Consider the following 20,407-nt stretch of genomic DNA (forward strand, 5'->3'; position numbering starts at 1 on the left):
CACAGCCCACAAGGGGTGCAACAATCTGGGGAACTCTGGAGGTGGGCAAAGGAAACTCAGATGGAAATTAAGGTATTATGCCAGAAGGATCAGGACATGAGGGGGTGCCTCAGAAACAGTGTTCAGACATAATTTCTCTATTTGTGCCAGTCATCTTTTTAAATAAGCAGTCTTCACACATGCTTCCAATATCCACAAATAAAACTTTTTTTCTAACACCTCATGCCAAATTTTGTCTGGCAAGAATTACTGTATGTGCAGAGTTACAAAATCAAAATACAACAGATTACAGGGATTACGTAGTGGCAGCAGGGGAAGTCTGAGTTGTCAGAAAGCTACATTTTCTAATTTTTGAAAAAGAGAAACAGTGCTTACGGATCCTTCATCTTAATTCCATCATTCTTCTCCATGCACAACAAAGCCACTAGAATAACTAAGACTGATGTGGTCAGTTCAGCAGTGAAGGACACACTATTTTGCTAAGGCAGCACACTTTTATCCTCTTGTTCTCCCAATGAGGTATTTTGATTTGCTTTCCTGGGAAGAAAGGTTTTTTTGCAAAGACATTCTAGAGGTGTCCCCTACTGCACTACGATGCTTTCCTGTCAGTGTGAGAAGCACATTCACCCCTTGGAGGATTGACTGTTTTGCTGCTGTGCCCCAGGCCAGGGTGTTGCTCAGTGCTACAAACCACAGTAGCAGCAGCAAGCACCTTTGCTTGGGAGCTGCTGTAATCCAAGGCTCTCATGCCTTGTCCACACCACAGCTATGCTGGCTCTAGCACCACAACCTCACTGCTGCTTGGCCATAGGCCCGGCTCACCCAGAACCAAGCCCTGACCCACCTTCCCTTTCCACAAAGAACTGAACAAACACACTAGGGATGATGGAAGGTAGCACGAAGTCCCCACACGGGCTACTTCACTGGCACTAACACAGCACACCTGCTTAATGCTAGCTAACCAAGGCATGCTTGTGTATGCTCACCTGCTAATTCCTCTGCTATCTCTGCAAGCAAGCCTGTCCCCTCCTCTTTCAGAATTACTCCCCCCCCCTCTGTCAGGCACCTAGCCGAAATATATTTATGAAAAAAGCCCCTGGTTGAAATTATTCTGGCAGAAGTACAACAAGCACTCTAACAGCCAAATGGCACACTCTGCTATGTTCCATCAATATGCCCTACACTGCTCATTTGCCAAGCACATGTACTCTGCAGCCTAGAGTTAACATCCTCAAAAGCTTCCATCAGGAATAGCAGTGCTGTAAGGAATCTGGTATACTTCAGCACAAAGCCTAACAGAATTTCTCAATGAATATCTAACTGCAGCTTCTGAAAGAAGTAGGTGACATACAGCAGAACAAAAAAATGGAATAAAACTCCAAAAGAGATACGAGTTCTTTCATGATCCATAAGAAGTGCTTTATGTAACAGCAATTGAAATGGGCTGGGCATCCCCTGCATGGTAACACACATACACTGTGAAATGCCTTCAGAAAGCTGCTATGTTACTCCTGTGGACACCACTGTTTCCAAGTGTCAGAGATGGAAAATTCCCAGCAGCTCCTGGGTCTCAGGGCCTCTTGGCCCTGGTTCCCAAAGGGCCAGAAGCAATGGTTGCACACTCCTTCATGCATTCAGAGTGTTTTGCCAGGACATCCATGCATACATGCCAGTGTGCAAGACACAGCTCATGCATCAGGCAGGCACAGCCCACCAGCAGCAAAGTATGCGTGAGCATGGCAGGTTCTGAAAGCTGGAAGATTTTATTGCATCCTGCTAGTAAAGAAAGCTTTGGAGGTTTGCAAATGCTGCAGAACATGAGGAATCACAAGATAAAGGGAGCATATTTCAGAAAAGCAACATAAAGATCAAATTCTGATGTTTGCAGGTGCCATCATCTCAGTGAAAGGTATTAGGAATTGAGGCTGCTTGATCTACGACTACATATTCCCATCTTGCAAAAACTCTCCAAGTCACTTGGAAAACATCAAAGTCTTTAGGGAGAATGTTCAGCAATTACTGCCTAGATATAAAACACACTACCAAAATTCTGGGGTGTTGAGGGAAGGGAAAATTCCAACGCTGCACCCAGCTCAACTACCTGTAATCATACATGAAGCAGTCCAGAGACAGGCTAGTCAAGCATAAAAATATCCTACCCCATGTGTGCCATAAGTTCTAGTGACTGGAGAACATATTCAACTTCAATGATGTCAGACATTTTTAAGACTTAAATCATCAGGTTACAAGAATGACATTAATAGCTTGCTGTACCTGAGAGGAAGATGCCTCCTTTTTTTGCTAAAATTAAATTAAATATTACATACAGAAAATATGCAAAATAAGGATTTTTTTACTTCTCAAACGAAAAGAAAGTGGATGATTTAACTTAATCATATACAGTTCATGCGTTATTCTCAATTTTATGGAAAGTCTCTCACTAAAGTGAACAGAAAGAAAAGAAATAGATTGAAGAAAAAGAATGCCTTTTTTACCTCAAAGAGAGTCTTCAGCGATAACTGGTTAACTCTGAGATTGGCAGGCAACTTCTTCTTCTCAGAAAACAACAACAGACAAGACTGAAAAAAAATTCCACACATTAGTGGTCCTACAAGCACACTTAGAAACCTTGTTTTTCATTTCTTCATCAGATCTTGAAGGAAAGCAAACAAGTGCTAACAACATTCAAGATCTTTCTTTAAGCTCCTAACAGATTACTGATTCTCCCTTTTTATTTTTAGCTGAATTAATGTAATACATGGTAGATGGTGGGAAGCTATGACTTAAGTTTCATCTTTGAAGTCACCCTTCACTTTAGGCATGGACCTTTACATTCATGGGATGAAATTCCCCAGCTACACCAACATCCTGAGCAGAGAGCAAGGAATGCATACTTCATCTTTCTCTGTTTTCTCAGTTTCCCTAAAAACTTTGCACTACTCTTTGAAAACCCACCTAGCTTCACCAGAGGACAAGGGAAGAACTACAGATGTCATCTACCTGGACTTCTGTAAGGCCTTTGATATAGCCCCCCACAATATTCTTAGCTCTAAAATGGAGATATGGATTTGATGAACAGACTATAGGATGGATAAGAAACTGACAGGATGGCTGCATCCAAGGAGCTACAGTCGACAGCTCAGTGTTGAAGTGGAAAACAGTACCAAAACAGTACTGGGACCCATACTATTGAATATATTCATCAATGTCAGAGGCAGTGGGACCTCATGGTGCACTCAATCACTCAGCAATTTTGCAGATGACACCAAGCAGAGTGATGCAGTTGACACGCTTGAGAGAAGAGACACCACCCAGAGAACCCTTGACAGGCTCAAGAAAAGAGCTCATGAAAACCTCACAAAGGCCAACAAGACCAATGGCAAGGTTCTGCACCTGGGTCAGGACAGTCTCCAGTATCCCTACAGCCTGCAGGATGATGAGATTGCAAGCAATCCTGTGGAAAAAGATTTAGGTTTACTGGTGAATGAAAAATTGACTATGAGCTGCCAGTGTGCTCTTCTAGCCCCAAAAGCCAATCACATCCTGGACTGCTTAAAAATAAAAGTGTGGCCAGCAAGTCCAGAGAGTCACCTCTACCCCTCTATTCCACTCTTGTGGGACCCCACCTAGCATACTGCATCCAGCTTTGGGGTCCCCAGCACAATAAGGACATGCACCTGTTGGAGCAGATCCAGAGGAGGGCCATGAAAATGATGAAAGGGCTGAAGCACCTGTCCTATGAGGACAGGCTGAGAAAGTTGGAATTGTTCAGCCTGGAGAACAGAAGTCTCTTGGGAGACCTTATTGCAGCCTTCCAGTATATAAAGCAAACTTCTAAGAGACTTTTTTAATAAGTCCTTTACTGACAGGGATTAAATTGGGACATAAGGAAGAATTTTTTTACCATACATGTGGCAATATACCAGAACTGGTTATGAGAGAAGATGTGAGTGCCCCATCACTGCAACTGTTCAAGGCCAGGCTGGACAGGGCTTTAAGCAACCTGATCTAGTGAAAGATGCCCATGCCCACAGCAGAGGGCATGGATGGGGAATGTGGGGCTTCAGTCAGTCCACCACAGTCCCTTCTATTTATCCCTCCTCCTTATGCTTCTTCCCTGCTCCAGGTCCTCCCTGGGCTGCAGTTCTGGCAAGAGCATGCAGCTGCATGGTCTCACCACAGACCACAAGGAAACTCCTGCTCCAGGCCTGAAGAAACTGATCACCCCTCTGTCCTCTCCTTCTCCAATCTTGGTGCTCACCAGGCTCTTTCCCACTTTTTCCGCCCCCTCACTCTGCCAGGCAGCATTTTGCCTTCTTTAGAACAATCTTCCCCTGAGGTGCCACCATCATCTTCTCTGAGGGGTTCAGCTGTGCCCTGAAGTGGGTCCACTGGAGCTGGCCAGGTCTGGCACAGGGCAGCCCCAGCCTCTCCTAGCAGAGGTCCCTGCAGCCCTCACTGTCAGCACCCTGCCACTGACACTCAAGTAATTGTGACAATTTTTTTTTTTTTTTTAAACAGTGACCATAGAAAAGAGTGTTAAAATAATCTCAGGTGATTCACCTGATTTTTCTAAATGATATGGTTTTGTTTCATAGCCATGCACTTCCACTGACAAGCAATGTCTTTCACAAACAGCTTCAAAAGTCCAGTTTATCATATAAAAAAAAAGCAAAAAGGTACCACAAATAAATATGTATTTTCTTTTATCCTCTTTCTTTCAAGAATAACACCACCAAATGGCATCTTAATTGTAACAGACACAACAGTAAGACACAAGTGGGATTTTCAAGTTCACTGTATCACTCCAAGAAATGAATTTCAGAAATTGTTTATCACCAGAAATACTTTTCAAGCCTTAGAAATCAAGACGTTTGAAGCAAGGAACACAAAACATCCATTGTTTTGGATTTTAAAGGTAACATGAGCTTACCCTGAAGAGGTAAGACACCAGTGCCTGCAGCACAGCAGCAGTAACATAGTAACAGACTTACCCTCCACATCCTTTTCTGGGCCAACCTTTCTATCACCACCTGCCAAATCTGTGCATCAAACCTTGAGCTTAAAATATAATCATATGCAGGGCGAAAACTTGGTGGAAAGTATTGTTCATCTGCAGGAATAAACAATGGAGAAAACAATTTAGTATACACAGCACTCCTAAAGCTGGGGTCCTACTTGAATTACTTCACTGCTCTGTAAGAGTTTAGCATTGATACCCAGGAGAATGCAAAATGGGGGTCTAAATATACCTGGACAGGACACTGATACAGCACCCTGTTACCAGCAGCCAGTCTTTACTAAACAAGAGGAAAAAAAAATAATCCTTGCCCTGAAGAAACACCTCTAAGTGTCAAGACATTGCTAAAACTAGTCAAGGTCCTTAACACAGGTCTGCAAGTTCAAGTAAATGCAGCAGGGCCACAACTCAAATTCTCCTGGCACATCCACAGGCTCCATCTGGTAAAGCCTGTGAACTGGACAAAAAAGCAAGTAGAGGAGAGGGCAGGAAGACCTAGGATGAACAGTGCTCAAAAAACCCCACACAATTCCACAGAAAAGCCAAATTCCCTCTTTTCATTGCTGCTCATTACTAACTTATGGGAAGTCCCCCAGACTGCACTGTAAGCTCAAGCTTAAGATGAGTATTTTTTAATTAGTTTCAAATCTACCTAGCTAAAAAAACCCAAAACACTGGACAAAACCCACTAAAACCATATGGGTCTGGAGTTCCGAAACTCTACACTTGTCTTTTTAACTTTGAATTTCCACGACTGACTTGTTCTTGTGAGACAACACACTCACCTCCCTACAGAGCATTTTGGGACTGTTGGCAACTGCTGTATACAAACTGGACAAAATTCATGACCTGCTTGGATTTGGCCACCCAACATATTCCTAATCCTCAAAGAGACCTGCAGCATTAAGGACTAAATGAGGATCTCAAGAAGGATGCCCAATCAAGGATTTGTGTAGTCATTACTACCAGAACACTCCCAGAAAAATTAAGCTCTGAATTTGAGTTTACCATTGACACTTATGAAGATTCCTGCTACAAAATCAGCAATTTGACTCCGATCTGCAGAAGTATTCAGGAGAGTCAAACCTTTATGAAACATAGAGATCGCCTGATGAGTGTCTGAGAACATGATGAGTGAGTGGCCAGCTCTGTAATAAGCCTGAGAAAAGAGGAAAAAAAAATTACCATATTGCTGGGAGAATATTCGGACACCTTCAGTACAAAACCAAGTGTTACCTTTTTTCCCCTAAATTCTCCAATTATGCTATCTAAATTACATGCAATAGTATTTTTACATCTTCTTCCATACAGATCCAAAGAAAGTGCAATAAATACTGAAATTCATAATATACTACTGATGTCATCATAGATACTATGAGAGAGTGATGAATCCTGGCATACAGAACTTGGAAAATAACTACCGGATGAAAAACATACTGTTAGTAACTGTAATTTAATCCCCTCTGGACAGGATTTTTGCCATAAGGTCCAGAATGTGTGCTTATAACCTCATGTCACTGCATTTTGCATATTTACCACAATGCATGTATATTTTTCAGTCAGTAGCACCTGAACATGTTCATATTCACCACTGAACTACGTTGTACTGTCTCAAAGTGGAGTCAATTTGTTCAAACCAGATGACTGGCAGGCTGCAATACATCACACAGTAAGTAGATTTTTGCAGGCAACTTTGCCATATCTAAATCAAATGCCTTCTACTAAAGCCTCTGGGAGGTTGTAGCAGTTATTCCATACAACTATTTATTGTACATAAAAGCTAATCCAAGCGTATGTCTCTGTATCATAAATACTGTACAAATGCTACCTATTCCTAACAGATGAGAACTTGACTCAGTGTTTATTTAATCACTGAGTACTTAATCACAAGCATGCCTAAGTGTATTGTTCTGTTCACTGTAAATACAATACAACCTTGATTTCCACATACTGTTCCCAGGAAATGTAGGCTTATTAACATGTAAAGAATATCAGAGCACACTGCCCAAGGGAACCTTCACAGCAAAGTCCCCATTGCAGACCTGACTACTGTTAGTGACATCTGTACCATGAGCCAGACTCTGTAAGATTGCAAAGCAAACACAGAGCCGGTGAACTTCACTATGGACAGAATCTGTGCAGAATCCTGTGGCCTGATCAGCAGACTGGACAGCATTAATTCATCCCCAGGTCTCCAACATCACAAAAGCACACGAGATTTTACTACTTGCCTGAGATACTAACAAAAGTTAGTTCTCGAAAGCACTACTGCCTCTCTTGTTGAGAGCCAAAAAGGATCAGATCTCCTGGTGCAAAAGAGAGCTGCTTCATTTTATTAGAAGTACTATTGTAGTAATGATGATGCAAAGGCTTTAACCTGGGAACAACAAATGGGCAGGCAGGATATTGCCAGCCAGAATGTGGGCAGGCAGAATGTGGGCAGGCAGAATGTGGGCAGGCAGGGCATCACTGGGCAGGATGCCTCTGATTTATTGCAAGGGCAAACAAGAGGTGCTGCTGGTAAGCTTAGAGAAAACCCAGACTCAAATAGTTCTGGTCCACTGCACCAGCATTTCTCACCCATGTGCAAAAATCCAAGGCCTGGGGTTAAAAATCACACTGTGAAGACTTTGAGCCTTCCTCCCAATGACCCTCAGCCACAGCCACCAGGAGACAGTGCCCACGTACCCAGTGCTGTAATAAATAATACCTTCCTTAATAGTCTCCATCTCTGTGGTTATTGACTTTCACAGACTTTCTCGGCTTCAATTTTAATTCTGATACTCATACAACAGAGTCCGACACCTATTCTAAAATTTTGTGCTGTATTTGCTCATCACATCTCAAAACCAACACACAGTTAAAAGCAGATGCTGACACTTGTTTTAAGAAGCAAGACATGCAAAAACTATCAGCTTAAACATCTGAATACCTTAACGTATTCCGGATCCCAGCGTAAGCTCTGCTGAGCTGAAATCACAGCTTCTAGCCATCTCCCAAGATTGAACAAGGCAGTTGATTTGTTGCAGTGTAACACAGCTATGTCCTTGGAACACCTGAAAAAAACATTTTTAGCATAACTGCTTATTTGCTTGAAAAAGGGTGCATTATACTATAGCTAGGAGAAAGGAAAAAAACCAAAACAAAATAACCCAAACAAACATGTATCACCCCCCTAACACAATCAGAGGTAAAAAATGGAGTACTAGGAAAAAAAATAATCATGTGAGCATCAGCTATAAATCTCTTAGTGACATCCTAAATGATACCTTAGTGATACCCTTAGTGATATCCTGGTCTCTTCTGAAGCAGAAAGCCAGCCCCCTGGAATAACACGGTATGAGGATTTAGAAAGAATTTAGACCATCTCGGCACACCTAGATGTGGCTCAGTGAAAGCCAGTGGCCAAGAAAAAGAGAAAACAGACATACAAATGGAAGCTCGGTCACCAAAAAACAATCTAATTGCATTTTACTGTATCACTAGTTGATTAAGTCAGCATTATCAGCATTTACACAAGATAAGAAATAAAGAAATGTATTTTAGAGAACAGACCATACTGAAGTATACAAAGCACCTGCGGGATCCAAGAGTGTTACTGCAAAGAGCTGCTCACAAATTAAAGGGCTACAGGCCATGGGGTACTGGAGACCTAACTGGAGAGCATGTCCAGTCCACACCAAAACAAACAGGACATGACACAGTGCTGAATCTTTCACCTTATTCCTATTTACCAATTTACACTCAAGTAAGTTGTTTCAACTATTCAGAGCACACTTGGATGTATGCAAATCCTGATGAGACAACCTGTGGCAAGAGGAAAGGAGATGCTGAGGAAAAGATCCCTGCAGTAGGACAAAACCCCACTGCCTGCAAGGGACAGGCACCAGAGGTAGCCTTTTTAGCTCTGTTCTTTGTTTTACTCCCTGCATGTGCTCCAGAATTATTTTATAACTTAATCTAAGTGGCTAATAGTCAAAATAAATGAATGGTTGGTGCTAAACAGGGCTGACAGCAGTGCTACTACACAGTAGTAATTAATTTTTAGTAGTTAGCATAATACTTAAATACTTATTTACTAATAAGCAACTAGCGTTAACTAATGAAAATAAGCACTTAACATTTGGAAAGAAATATCCAAAGAACTTCCCTGCCAAAAAAATATTTTTAAACAAATCTGAAAACGGTAGGAAAAAAACAACTAACAAGAACAAAGTAACCTGCATATGTAATTTTAAAGACCATCAGATGACCCATGTAACAAAAGGTCATAGACATGGCCAATACACAGCAGATACACAGCAAGATTGATCTACAGCATGGCAGCTCAGAAATAGAAGTAATTTAACTGAAACCAACACAGTTAATGGAAAATTAATTTGAGCTTTAATTACATTAACTTATAATTGATGCTTATATAAAAATATTCAGATTACAGTCACTAACTAATCTCGTACGCACATGTCAGGACCAGTAATTACTCTATAATTATAAAACCGGTGCACTAAACAGTGTGTGAAAACATACAAGAAACTCAGGTGCCAGGGCAATAAATACAGTTCTGAGGTGACTGTAGAACAACAGAAATTTCACACTTGTCTTATGACTTATATCTTGTAATTCAAGAATACTTACGGGACCCACTGCACCAAATAACTGAGTGCATTTAGGGCTTGATCATACTTTCTGATGGCCATAGAGTAATTTCCATTTTTAAAATCCTGGTTCCCAGCTTGCCTCATAAGCTGTGCATGTTCCATGGCATTCATGCTAATTAAAATAAAGAAAAAAAAAAAATTAATCAAACAAAAGCCCTGATTCCTGTGATACTTCTTTCCTCAGAATCCACTTAAATTTTCACCTTAGTTTTTTCATATGTTGTATTTCAGACCCAGCCAGCAACTAAACACTAAAAGGCCCATCACTCCCTTCTGGGATGAGGAGAATCAGAAAAAAAAAAATTAAAACTCACGGGTTGAGATAAGGACAGTTTAATAGGACAGCACAAGGGCAGCAGAAATAACAATACTACTAACAGATTTATTACTAGTAACAAACGCTACTAACAGAGGGGGGTGGAACTGCTCACCACCCTCTGACCAATGCCCAGCCCCATCTGTGATCTCTCCTTCCCATGGCCAACCCCCTCAGTTTATATACTTAATATGACAGCATATACTATGGAATATCCCCTTGGCTAGTTTGGGTCAGCTGTCGTGGATGCATCCCCTCCCAGCTTCTTCTGAAAATTAACTCTGTCCCAGACAAAACCCGGACAGCATATTGGAAAAGGAGGACCAAAGAGCACATCTCTTGTTTGCTGCAGTTGAAATAGTAAAATATAACTCAGGTTTATATTTTATATATTATATACTTTTTATATATAAATATATATATTTCAGCCTTATCTTTACTGTTCAACTTCCCACCTACTTTTTTAGTCAACATCAACTAATCATATCTACCACTGGTATGCATGTTATTCAGGTTTTCTCCTTAAGTCTTAAACATATTTTTTAAATTAAGACTCCAAATTATTTATATATGTGCATGCACACTAAGGATTGGGGAAGATATCCAAGAGAGCAGAGTTCATATATAGCTTAAGAAATACATGTAGCTATACAGCTCAATTAATTAAACAGAAAACTTATTTACTAGCTTTTTATTTCTCTTTATGACTCTTTTGCCCAGCCACTCAGGCTTAACATTCAGTAATCCAATGTACCCAAAACTACATTGAAACTCGATTACTCCATCAAAATACTGAAATGTAAGTACATTAATAGTGCAAGAGGACCATGAACCAGATTTACAACAATTATTAAAATGAATACAGCAAGCACCCAAAGAAATCAAGAGTTGAAATGAACCACATCATGAAAATTGTAAAATCAGGTTCATAGTGTAAACTTAATCACATTGCCAAGCAGATATATAAAGGAAATAGATTGTCGTGGCCAAGGCAGCAAATTGAAAAAATTAAAAATTGTTTCCCGAATTAGAAAAATTACATCCCAGCTGGTATGAGACGGGTTTGTTCTGTGTAAAGACAAGGTTATTAGGTTATTTTCATCATCAGAACTCCCTCCTTTGACAGGACTAACAAGACAAAATGCTAATCAGAATGAGTCCTGACACAGTTGCCAGACAGGTAATGCAAACTGGTGTCAAATATAAGAACTAAGAAATTCCAGGAAAGCCTGAATACCAAAGGGAAGGCCTGCAGTTCACAATTTGCAATTTTTCTTTTCTTAATGACTCTTCTCTCCAAAGTAGCTGATTGTGTAAATTTTCTCCTCTTAACAGTGGCATTATTGTGTCTTTTCCCTAAAATAAATCCTTGTAACTTGTTTAAATCATAAAGCTTGTTATTTTTGTAAATTCATGCGTCATCTATGAGTAGTGGCTGAAGTTTCCTCACAATCTCTGTCAATGACTGATGAGAAGAAATTTTTTACTCTAAAAATTCAGAGGAAAAAGAAGAAAATTTAGCAGAGACAGGGAGCAGCAAGAAGGAGCAGTGACAGGAAAAGTGGAGGTACTGGAATTCCATTTCCACTTTTCTCCCACTTTCTTCCACATCTTTGGCTACAAAGAGACAGAATCACATCACCAGGTGGGGATGCTCCAGAGGTTAAAAAAGCAATAAGCTGTTCCCTTTCTCTTTTCTTTCTTAAAAGAGCTTTCTCCTCGGGGTGATTCATTTGTTTAAAAACCTGTTTTCCCGCATTTGCTCCTACTATTATTAACCCCTCCCTAAGACCCCTTCCTTCAGGATTCCTGGGAAAAGGCCTGTCAGAAGTTGCACCTTCTGTAAATAAACAAATAAACACTCTGTGATGATGTCTGCAATCCAAACATCACCTTGCTAATTCCAGGGAATTAGCAGGCCCTTCTAGGGAAAGATAAAAAGGGGAGTAAGGAAGAGAGACTTCAAGCTTGGAAATTAAAACTAGAACAGGATTAATCAAGCAGCAAAGGGATAGTAACAAGTAGGAAAGCAATGAAAAATACACAAATATAATGCACATATCTATATTTATAGATACATAAACGCCAATGTTAATGGCAATGCTGTAAGAGCTTCATGGCAGAGCTGACAGGGTGAAAAGGGCCAGGTATCATCTCAGCAACAAATGGATTTGGATTCTGCAGAGCACATGATGAGACGAAGACAGAGCCAGGAGCCTCCTTCCAAGATGCCCACCAGAAGAGAGAAGGGAGCCAAGGCCCCACTTTCCTGCCCTTCTGTCTTTTTGCAGAGCATGGCAGAAAATGGGAGGGAGATTGTGAGTGTTGGTTTTTCTCCCCGTGATTTGTCTCTGGCTAAGGAACCTGTTACGATCCGAGTTATTATTTTATATTTTCATTGTGAGGAAACTTCAGCCACTACTCAGAGATGACACATGAATTTACAAAAATAACAAGCTTTATGATTTAAACAAGTTACAAGGATTTATTTTAGGGAAAAGACACAATAATGCCACCGTTAAGAAGAGAAAATTTACACAATCAGCTACTTTGGAGAGAAGAGTCGTTAAGAAAAGAGACGAGGGAGTAATTAGGATGTTATCACCGTGCGCCGGCTTTAGCCTCTGGCTGTAGCCGCTCCTGCTGATCTGGGTTCTCCGCTTTTCCGATCCTCCGCTGTCTGCCCCGTAGCTGGAAACCGAAGGGCCGAGAGAAGGGGGGGGTCTAGAGGAAAAACTGCAACTTCTCCTTTTCTCCTGGGTTTTTTTTATATAGCAAAAAAAAGAGGGGTCTCTTTTTTGCATAAGTCACTGATACACACAGACTTCCCGGAGATGAATCATCCTTATCTTTTAGTCTTTTGGTGTCCTGCTAATTTCAGTGCCTCTGTCTCCACCATGCACCAGAAGGCGACCTGATAAGCATTCTTATCTTTTAGGTGTCTGTCAGGCATATGGTGAGGTAAAGATACGTTAATTGACAGCATGTTGCAAAAAGAGCAGGAAGAAAAAAAAAATTGATTCAAGAGATGTATTTTGTATTTTTAAAGTGTTTGCATCAGAACCCAACTACACAGACTCTCTGCTTTTTTGGATCTATTTGACCAGCTCCATTGGCCCAACACTGCAGCAGTCATGTAGTTAGTGGCCCACCCTCAGGACCAGCATAATCCTTTATTACATTTTGTAACTCTTCAGACATGGCTCCAACAATTATCTCAGGGTCTGAGTTACCATCCTGTACTCTTCCTGCCTCAGGCTGACTTTCCCCTTAGCTCTTCCCTGATTTCTCTCTGAATCACTATTTCTCACCATGTGGTCCAACTTCCTTAAGTTTTTCCTGCGGGTCACTACTGGGGCACATTGAATGGGAGTGGTTTTGTTTGCTGCTGAAATTGCCACCTGCACAAAAACAGAGAAGCAGGGTGGGTAGCAGCAATATTCCTGCCTCTACCAAAGAACCAGCCCTGGAACATATTCAGGCAAAGCAGTAGTAAGAACAGCTAGTTCTGAGGTCTTCAGACTCTGGCAGGGTGAGTTTTCCAAGAGAAAGTAGCAGAGTAATTTTTTCATAGTAACAAGATTCATGAAGCAGCACACTGAGTGCCCAGGCAAATCCTTAATCCAACTCATCCCAGCACAAGGCATTGTCCAAAAGAAATGGTAAGATAACAGAGATAGGAGATAGGGCACAACTGCAACAAGTAGCCTTAAAGAATAGTCCTAAAAGCCAAGACATAACATCTCCCATAGAGACTGCATGATAAAAAATATTTTAATCTCCACGCTTTCAATTATTTAAAAATATTTTTTGTTTTTTTTAAATTTGTGCCCCACATTGGGTGCCATTAGTTCTCTCTCTGTTTAGTGGTCAGGGCAAACTAAAATACAGAGAACCAAACCTCTCTCTAGTACTCCCTGCCACTCTCCAAGCAGAAAATAAAAAGGGGAATACAGAAGAGGGACTTCAAGATAGGAAGTTAATACTGGAACAGGCTTAACAGAACATGGAGGAGATAATAAAACTTGAGATAATACTGAAAAATATACAAAATTCTAATTCCATGGCCCCTGATGCAAGTGTCCAAAAAGTCCCTCACAATAGAGCAGACTTGGAAAAAGGAGCCATCTCTTTGGATGCAATCAGATCCTAAAGAGCAGGATCCTCTCTCTGAGATATTCACCAGGCAGGTGAAGAGCAGCAGGAAGGAAGAAGGGATGGACTTTTATATCCTTCTGGCAGGAGGATCCTAGGGCAGAAAACTGGTGGGCATAGTGGCCCCTCTTGTTCTGCCCCCTAGATCCCTCTGGGTCATAAAGACCCTCTCCCTCAGTCCTTGTATTATTACCATAAAATTAGCCTGTGCCCCTCAAGCCATAACAACAGTCTACTAGGACAGAAGATAACGTAATAACAAATAATAATAACTATTACAATAAATACAACAACAGGTAGTGAACAACCCACTACCTGCTGACCAGTACCCAGCCCTTCCCCAGGTATCAATCACTGCCCCCAGGCCACCTTCCCCCAGCTGAGCAGGACCACATCCCTCTGGTGGGACCACATGCTGACCATATCCTTCTGGATAGTTTGGGTCAGCTGTCCTGGCTGTGCCTCCTCACAGCTTTTTGTGCACCCCTAGCCTTCTTGCTGGCAAGGCACAAGAAGCTCAAAAGTCCTTGATTTGGTGCTTAGCAACAACTAAAACATAGTGGGTTATCAACATTATTCTCATACTAAATCCAAAACACATGTACTGGATCAGCTACTAGAAGAAAATTATCTCTATCCCAGCCAAAACCAGGACAATACCTCAAACACTACACCAGATAGAGAAATGTGTGCAAGGTCTGAGTGAAAAAGGAGTAAGTAGAATACAAACACAAGAAAACTCAAGTTGTGGCCTAGGTCCCTGCTCAGGGCAGGGCTGGCCTGACTCAACCTCCCAAGGTCCTTCTCCAGATTACTGCTGTATGTTTGTTTATGTTTATGCAAACAGCTATAAAGCAATTATTACTAATAACTAAGCTCGGCTGCCTGACATCAACTAGCCACACACCAAATTTATGTAGCTGTTACACTTGTTAAGGTTTGAGGGTACAGAAACTAATTTTATGGCTTTGATTCAATGACCTCTGATGGCCAAGCCTGAGAGACAGAAGGCATTACCTCAGATCCTGAGGAAGTCCAGGGGGGCAGAACAGAGAAGGGTCAGATGACCTCAGGATTTCCTCCCATTTTCTGCCATACCCTATGCTGTGTCCCAAAATGAATAATTATCTCAAAACACCTGCCCTAAAAAAATGGACCTTGTGCTTGGGTGGGTGCCTCATTTGATAAGCCACCTGGACTCCAGTCTCTCATAGAGAGACCCTCATTTGGGTAACCACCCTGATAAATGGGGGCCCTGTTCTTCCAAGGAGAGGCCTTCATCTCGGTGGTCATCCTGAAAAAACTGGGCCCTGGGCCCGCAAGAGCAGCCCCTCCTTCAGTGGCCATCTTGATAAGCTGAACACTGTCCTTGCAAGGGGAGCCCCTCTTTGATGGCCACCCCAATAGGCAGGACACTATCCTTATTTGATAAGGGACAGGAGCAGGCAAGATATACCCTGCAGAGGCAGAGTGACATCTTGTGTGTGCCCCATGTAAGGCCACTGAAGAGGGCACATGAACAGAAATAAGAGTTATTGCCCACCCATCCCATCTGGAAGGGCCCAAGTGAATACCTGGCTGTGTATGATATGACAAAGTCCCCCCATCCCCTGAAAAGGGGGGGGCCAGGTAGCATAAAAGAGGCTCACTCAAAATGCTGGATGTACGCCAGCCACCCAAGGACCATGACTTCCTACCAAGATCATTACTGGATCCAAGGGTGGTGATATCTTTCCTCTCTCCCCTCTTTTTTTCTTTATCTCTCTTTCTGTTTCTAAGCTTGCTCCCTTTCTCCCTGTTTCTAACCTTATCTCAGCACATAACAGTAACAGTTTTTAACTTAACATTGTTTTACAACCCTTTGCTTTGTTAAGTTTTGTCAGTTGTAACCTGTTGTTTTGACAATTTCCTTAAATTTTGCTAAGTTCTGCTATTTGTAACCCATTGCATTTAAAGTATCATCATTTCTAATTCTCCTAGTTGTAATATGACCTGCTTTATAATCCTACTCACTTTTAAGTAAAGTTGTGTTTCGTACAAACATCCTGGGTCATAATTTTACTCCTGGAGTACCGTGCAGAGAATTCCTGAACTTAATCTCGCCGAATGGGCTGTTAAAAAGAGATTAATTAATAGAGGACGATTGGGCCAAACCACACCTAGGCTCCTCTCTGAAGAAGTTTAAAAAGCAAGGGAGTCCAGTCTTAATCTTCCTGGGCTGACTCCCACACTGCGGAACATTACCCATGCCCACTCTGTGGGATGTGGTATTTGGTTTGGCTCACTTTGTGAGATGTGACAGTGCCACGCCCATCTTGTGGGGTGTGACACCCTATAAGATGAAAGAAGAGCAGGAAAGTGGGGCCTTGGCTCCCTTCTCCATCCTGTTGGATGTCTTGGAAGGAAGCTCCTGGCTCTGTCTTCAGCTCACCGCATGCTCTGCAGAATCCAACTCCATCTGTTTCTGAATATAGTCCTGACCCTTTTCCCTGTGTCAGCTCTGCCAGGAAAGAATCTCAGACTCTTATATCATTATCATTAACATTGGGTTTATGTATCTATAAATACAGATATATATACTTGCGTATCTTTCATTATTTTCCTACCTGTTACTATCCATTCCCTGTTCCTTTAAACCTGTTCTAGTTCTAATTTCCAAGCTCAAAGTCTCTCTTCCTTATTTCCCTTTTTATCTTTACCTGGAAGGGTGGAGCAGGAAGTAATAGAGAGCAAATAGGTTCTCTTGTTTTTGTTTTGGTTTGCCCTAATCTCTAAACAGAGACACACTGCCTAGCAGCTCAGCTCCTTTCCAGATACATGAGCAATAAACAAGACACATAAACAGGACCCAAACCGAGCCAGAAGTAGTGGGTCACCCCTGCAGACTCCAAGCAGTGATCCAATCAAAACCTTAAGACAAAAACAGTCCTCAAATGTTACAAATAAATCCTCTAGAGTAGGGATTTGTGGCTGACTTGCACACGGGAATGGTGCTGGCCAGGAAGCAACACAGCAAGGAAATGAAAACCAAAAGCACTTCAGGAAGATCACTTTCCATTAAACAAGATGGGTGCTGCACCTCAGGCACCAGCTCTGTACCTGCTTTATATCCCAAGTGCTCCCTGTGAAACCTGTTTTGCTTTCATGAACAGGGCAACAGAAACCTGACAGACTGGCTCCTACTGACCAGTTGGGATGTCCTAAGCCTGTCCATAACATACCTTCATGTCACTGAAATTACACCCCATTTTGGGAAGCCTCCTGCAAGAATGTTAAGGAACACTAACACTACTGAAAGACAGACAGACACACACACACACACAAAATCACAGCTCTCAGTTTACATGCAAGACCTCACGGCTGATTAACTTGGTGACAAAGGTCATCACACAAGTTCACGACACATCATCCTGGATTTACATAGGCATCTGAAAATATCCTTCCTCCTTTCCTCACAAGCTGAGCTCGTGCCAAGCACATGCAGACTTCTCTTTCCTGGAAGACTGTTTTACAGCCCACACCAGTGACAGGTTTGGCCTTGCTCAACAGCAGACCCTGTTGAGGGTTTTTTTTGCCTTCAGTTTCAAATGATTGTGCCCCCTCTGCCACCTACCAGTAAGAGAACATACGGTTAGGGCAACTGTGGGGTTGCATTTTCAAGAAAAAACCTGTAGATACATACTTACGATTTCCAATAAAGTAGGAAACATCTTTCATCTCACATTTTGGGTACAGGAAAAAAAATTACAAAACACACATCCAGTATTCTACCTACACAGTGTCACTACTAATTCACACACACACACACACAAAAAAAAAAAAAAAAAAAAAAAAAATCCTTGTAAAACGGCAGAAACAGTTAACATTGTCTCCTGTCCTCTGAAACAACAACAATCTTCAAATCCCTAGTCAAGCTCAGCCATGCAAGACCAGAGGGGGGATGTTTACACTGCTGCAGTTGTTTGCTCAGCCTAGCAATGTTCCTGTCATCACAGAGCTTACCCGGTAACAAAGCAATGGTAACAAAGAGCCTCAATATTTCCTTTGCACAGATTAGCTCAAGACGGTATCGTATCTCAAATGAAAAGCAAAAAACAAAAACAGAAAAAAACCAAACTACAAACCCAAACAACAACAACAACAAACCACAAACCAGGAGGACTCCCCTACCAGAAAGGCTTTCAGGTTTGTGCGCAGTTCACAGCCAACACTTGACAAACTTAATCCACAATGGTAAAAACACTGGCAGGAAATGCTCCTTTTTGCACATTTGCATGGGATGGCAAAGACAGCTCTATCAACCTGAAGTTTGTTTTCTGCAAACTGGGCAAAAAATATGAAGACTGACGAAAGACCTTGTTTGCTTTTTTCACCTCCTGAAGAGCACACTGCGCGCAAACTCCTTTTTTAAATAAAAGCACACTGCTTTGTTAAGTGACCACTCCACGACCTTGCACAAGAGCTTTGCTTTCCAGGGAAAGGATCCAAAACTACTGAAGACAATGTTTAGCCCGATCGGGGCTGTGCCAAAGGAGTTCTCTTGCTTCTTTTCAAGCACGGATACATCACCTAATCTCCCCCAGCTCCTCCGCGCAAGCTGTACCAGGGCAACACACACTCCCAGATGCCTTGCAGGAGCAGGAAAGCACTCTTCCCTTGTTTTTGCTTCCTTTTTTTTTTTTTTGGTTTTGGATTTTTTTGTTGGTTTTTTTTTTTTCATCCTTCAAACCACCCCACACATTCCCTGGCGGGCTTCCCAACCAAAACAACCACCCCTCACTGCCCACCACTCCACACCCGCGCTCCTCATCAGGCAACCGCGACCCTCCTCTCTCTCTCTCTCTCAAGTCTCCCCCCGCCCCCACCACCGAACTATACGGGAGGCTCACACCAAAATGGGAGCCCCCTCTCCCACTCTCGAGAGGGAGCGCTGACACCCACTTGCCGGGCGCGCAGGGCCGCGCTAAGGCGCTCCCAAACTCCTCCAAACCGGCGCAGGGCGGACGATGTTACCGCTCCCCCACGCACAATTCCCCGGCCGAGGGTGGGTGGGTGAAGGATGAGTGGGGGGTGGGTGGGAGACGCGCGCGCACCTACCTGCCTGCACGCCTGCACGCCACGCGTGGATCACCGTGATACCCACCACCGCCGCCTCTAAATAGGGTCGCCCCCCCAACCCCGTCCGCATCCCCTCGGCCCGGCCCGCCCCCGACTGGCCCCGCCCGCCAGCCCGCGTCACCTCAGGAGTAGGGGCGAGAAGCTGGGAATCGAAACCCGGACCGCCCCTCCCCCCCCGGGTGACCCCGTCTTCCCCCCACCGCCTCCCCCCATTTCCTCTGCCCGCCTCCGGGTTAATTCCCTAACACCCCTGGGCTAAAACCAAGATTTCCCCACCGCATCCCCTCGCCAAGGTGGCTTGGGTGGAAAAGTCTGTTTATTTAAATAAATTATTAAAAAGATGAAAGTGACGCAGGGGTGTCTTCAGCATACGTGGCAAAACGGCGCTAGCTCCCGCCTCAATCCCTCGCCTCGTCCTGAGGTGGAAAGGATGAAAGGCCGTGTCTCCCGTGGGTGATGTCTCAACTCTCCCCGCCCCGACTCAGAGGATACAGCTACTGCTTCTGTCCTCCGCGGGGTAGGGAATGCCTGGGGACTGCCGGCTTGTCCTGTCGTAGCGGAATTGTTCCCTGATTCATCCTTTCCCCGTTGTCTTTTCACACCGGGAAGAGCAGATCACGAAGCCAAAGTGGTTCAATGATTTGCTTTTCTGCGAAATACACGTTTTTTCAGCTGGGTTTTTGTCTCTTGCCAAGTGTTACCAACTGCATGCACGTCTTTCTCATCCAAAAAATTAATTTCTGCTGACCCTCCGCCTTCTGTCTTAAGTTTATGCAGAAATTACCCATTTAGGGACTGAGGAAATGAAGTGTTATTAAAGTGTTGGGGGTTTTATCCCTATGCCCCAAGTGGAGCGCATCAAAATCACGGGGCAAAGAAACTTCTAAAAAGAAGTGTTATTTTTATAATCCTGTTATTTTGCAGGATAGGAGGTGGGAAAACGGCCTGTTCCTCTGTGTAGTCTTGTTTGCTATATGACTTGATTTTCTAGTCCTTACTGAGGGCAAAAGTGCTTGGGTGAATCAATGCAATTCTAAATGTTGAGAGGAATGGGTGGCTGCTGGGGGCCACTGTATCTGGCATGTCATGTAATCGCTGAACCCTTGGTCATTGTTATTCAGGGGTGTTTCACTTCAGTAC

General features: G+C 42.8%; 1 protein-coding gene across 2 annotated transcripts in view; it reads right to left on the reverse strand.

The window, feature by feature from the left end:
- The window catches only part of TRANK1 (tetratricopeptide repeat and ankyrin repeat containing 1), a 53,279-nt gene extending 34,010 nt beyond the window's left edge, over nucleotides 1–19,269 (reverse strand). The window contains exons 1-6 of one of the 2 annotated variants that reach the window (XM_071736022.1): nucleotides 19,247–19,269; nucleotides 9,656–9,790; nucleotides 7,953–8,076; nucleotides 6,029–6,179; nucleotides 4,995–5,113; nucleotides 2,496–2,579 (exon numbers count right to left, since the gene is read on the reverse strand). In XM_071736022.1, the coding sequence (XP_071592123.1) occupies nucleotides 2,496–2,579; nucleotides 4,995–5,113; nucleotides 6,029–6,179; nucleotides 7,953–8,076; nucleotides 9,656–9,789 (612 nt within the window). In that variant the 5' untranslated portion in view covers nucleotide 9,790; nucleotides 19,247–19,269. Of the gene's footprint in view, nucleotides 1–2,495; nucleotides 2,580–4,994; nucleotides 5,114–6,028; nucleotides 6,180–7,952; nucleotides 8,077–8,289; nucleotides 8,345–9,655; nucleotides 9,791–19,246 lie in introns of those variants that run through there. The other variant, XM_071736023.1, reaches the window with a different exon arrangement.
- Between the last annotated feature and the right edge of the window lie 1,138 nt (nucleotides 19,270–20,407).

This window comes from Heliangelus exortis, chromosome 2 (genome assembly GCF_036169615.1).
Source record: "Heliangelus exortis chromosome 2, bHelExo1.hap1, whole genome shotgun sequence".
NCBI lineage: Eukaryota > Metazoa > Chordata > Aves > Apodiformes > Trochilidae > Heliangelus > Heliangelus exortis.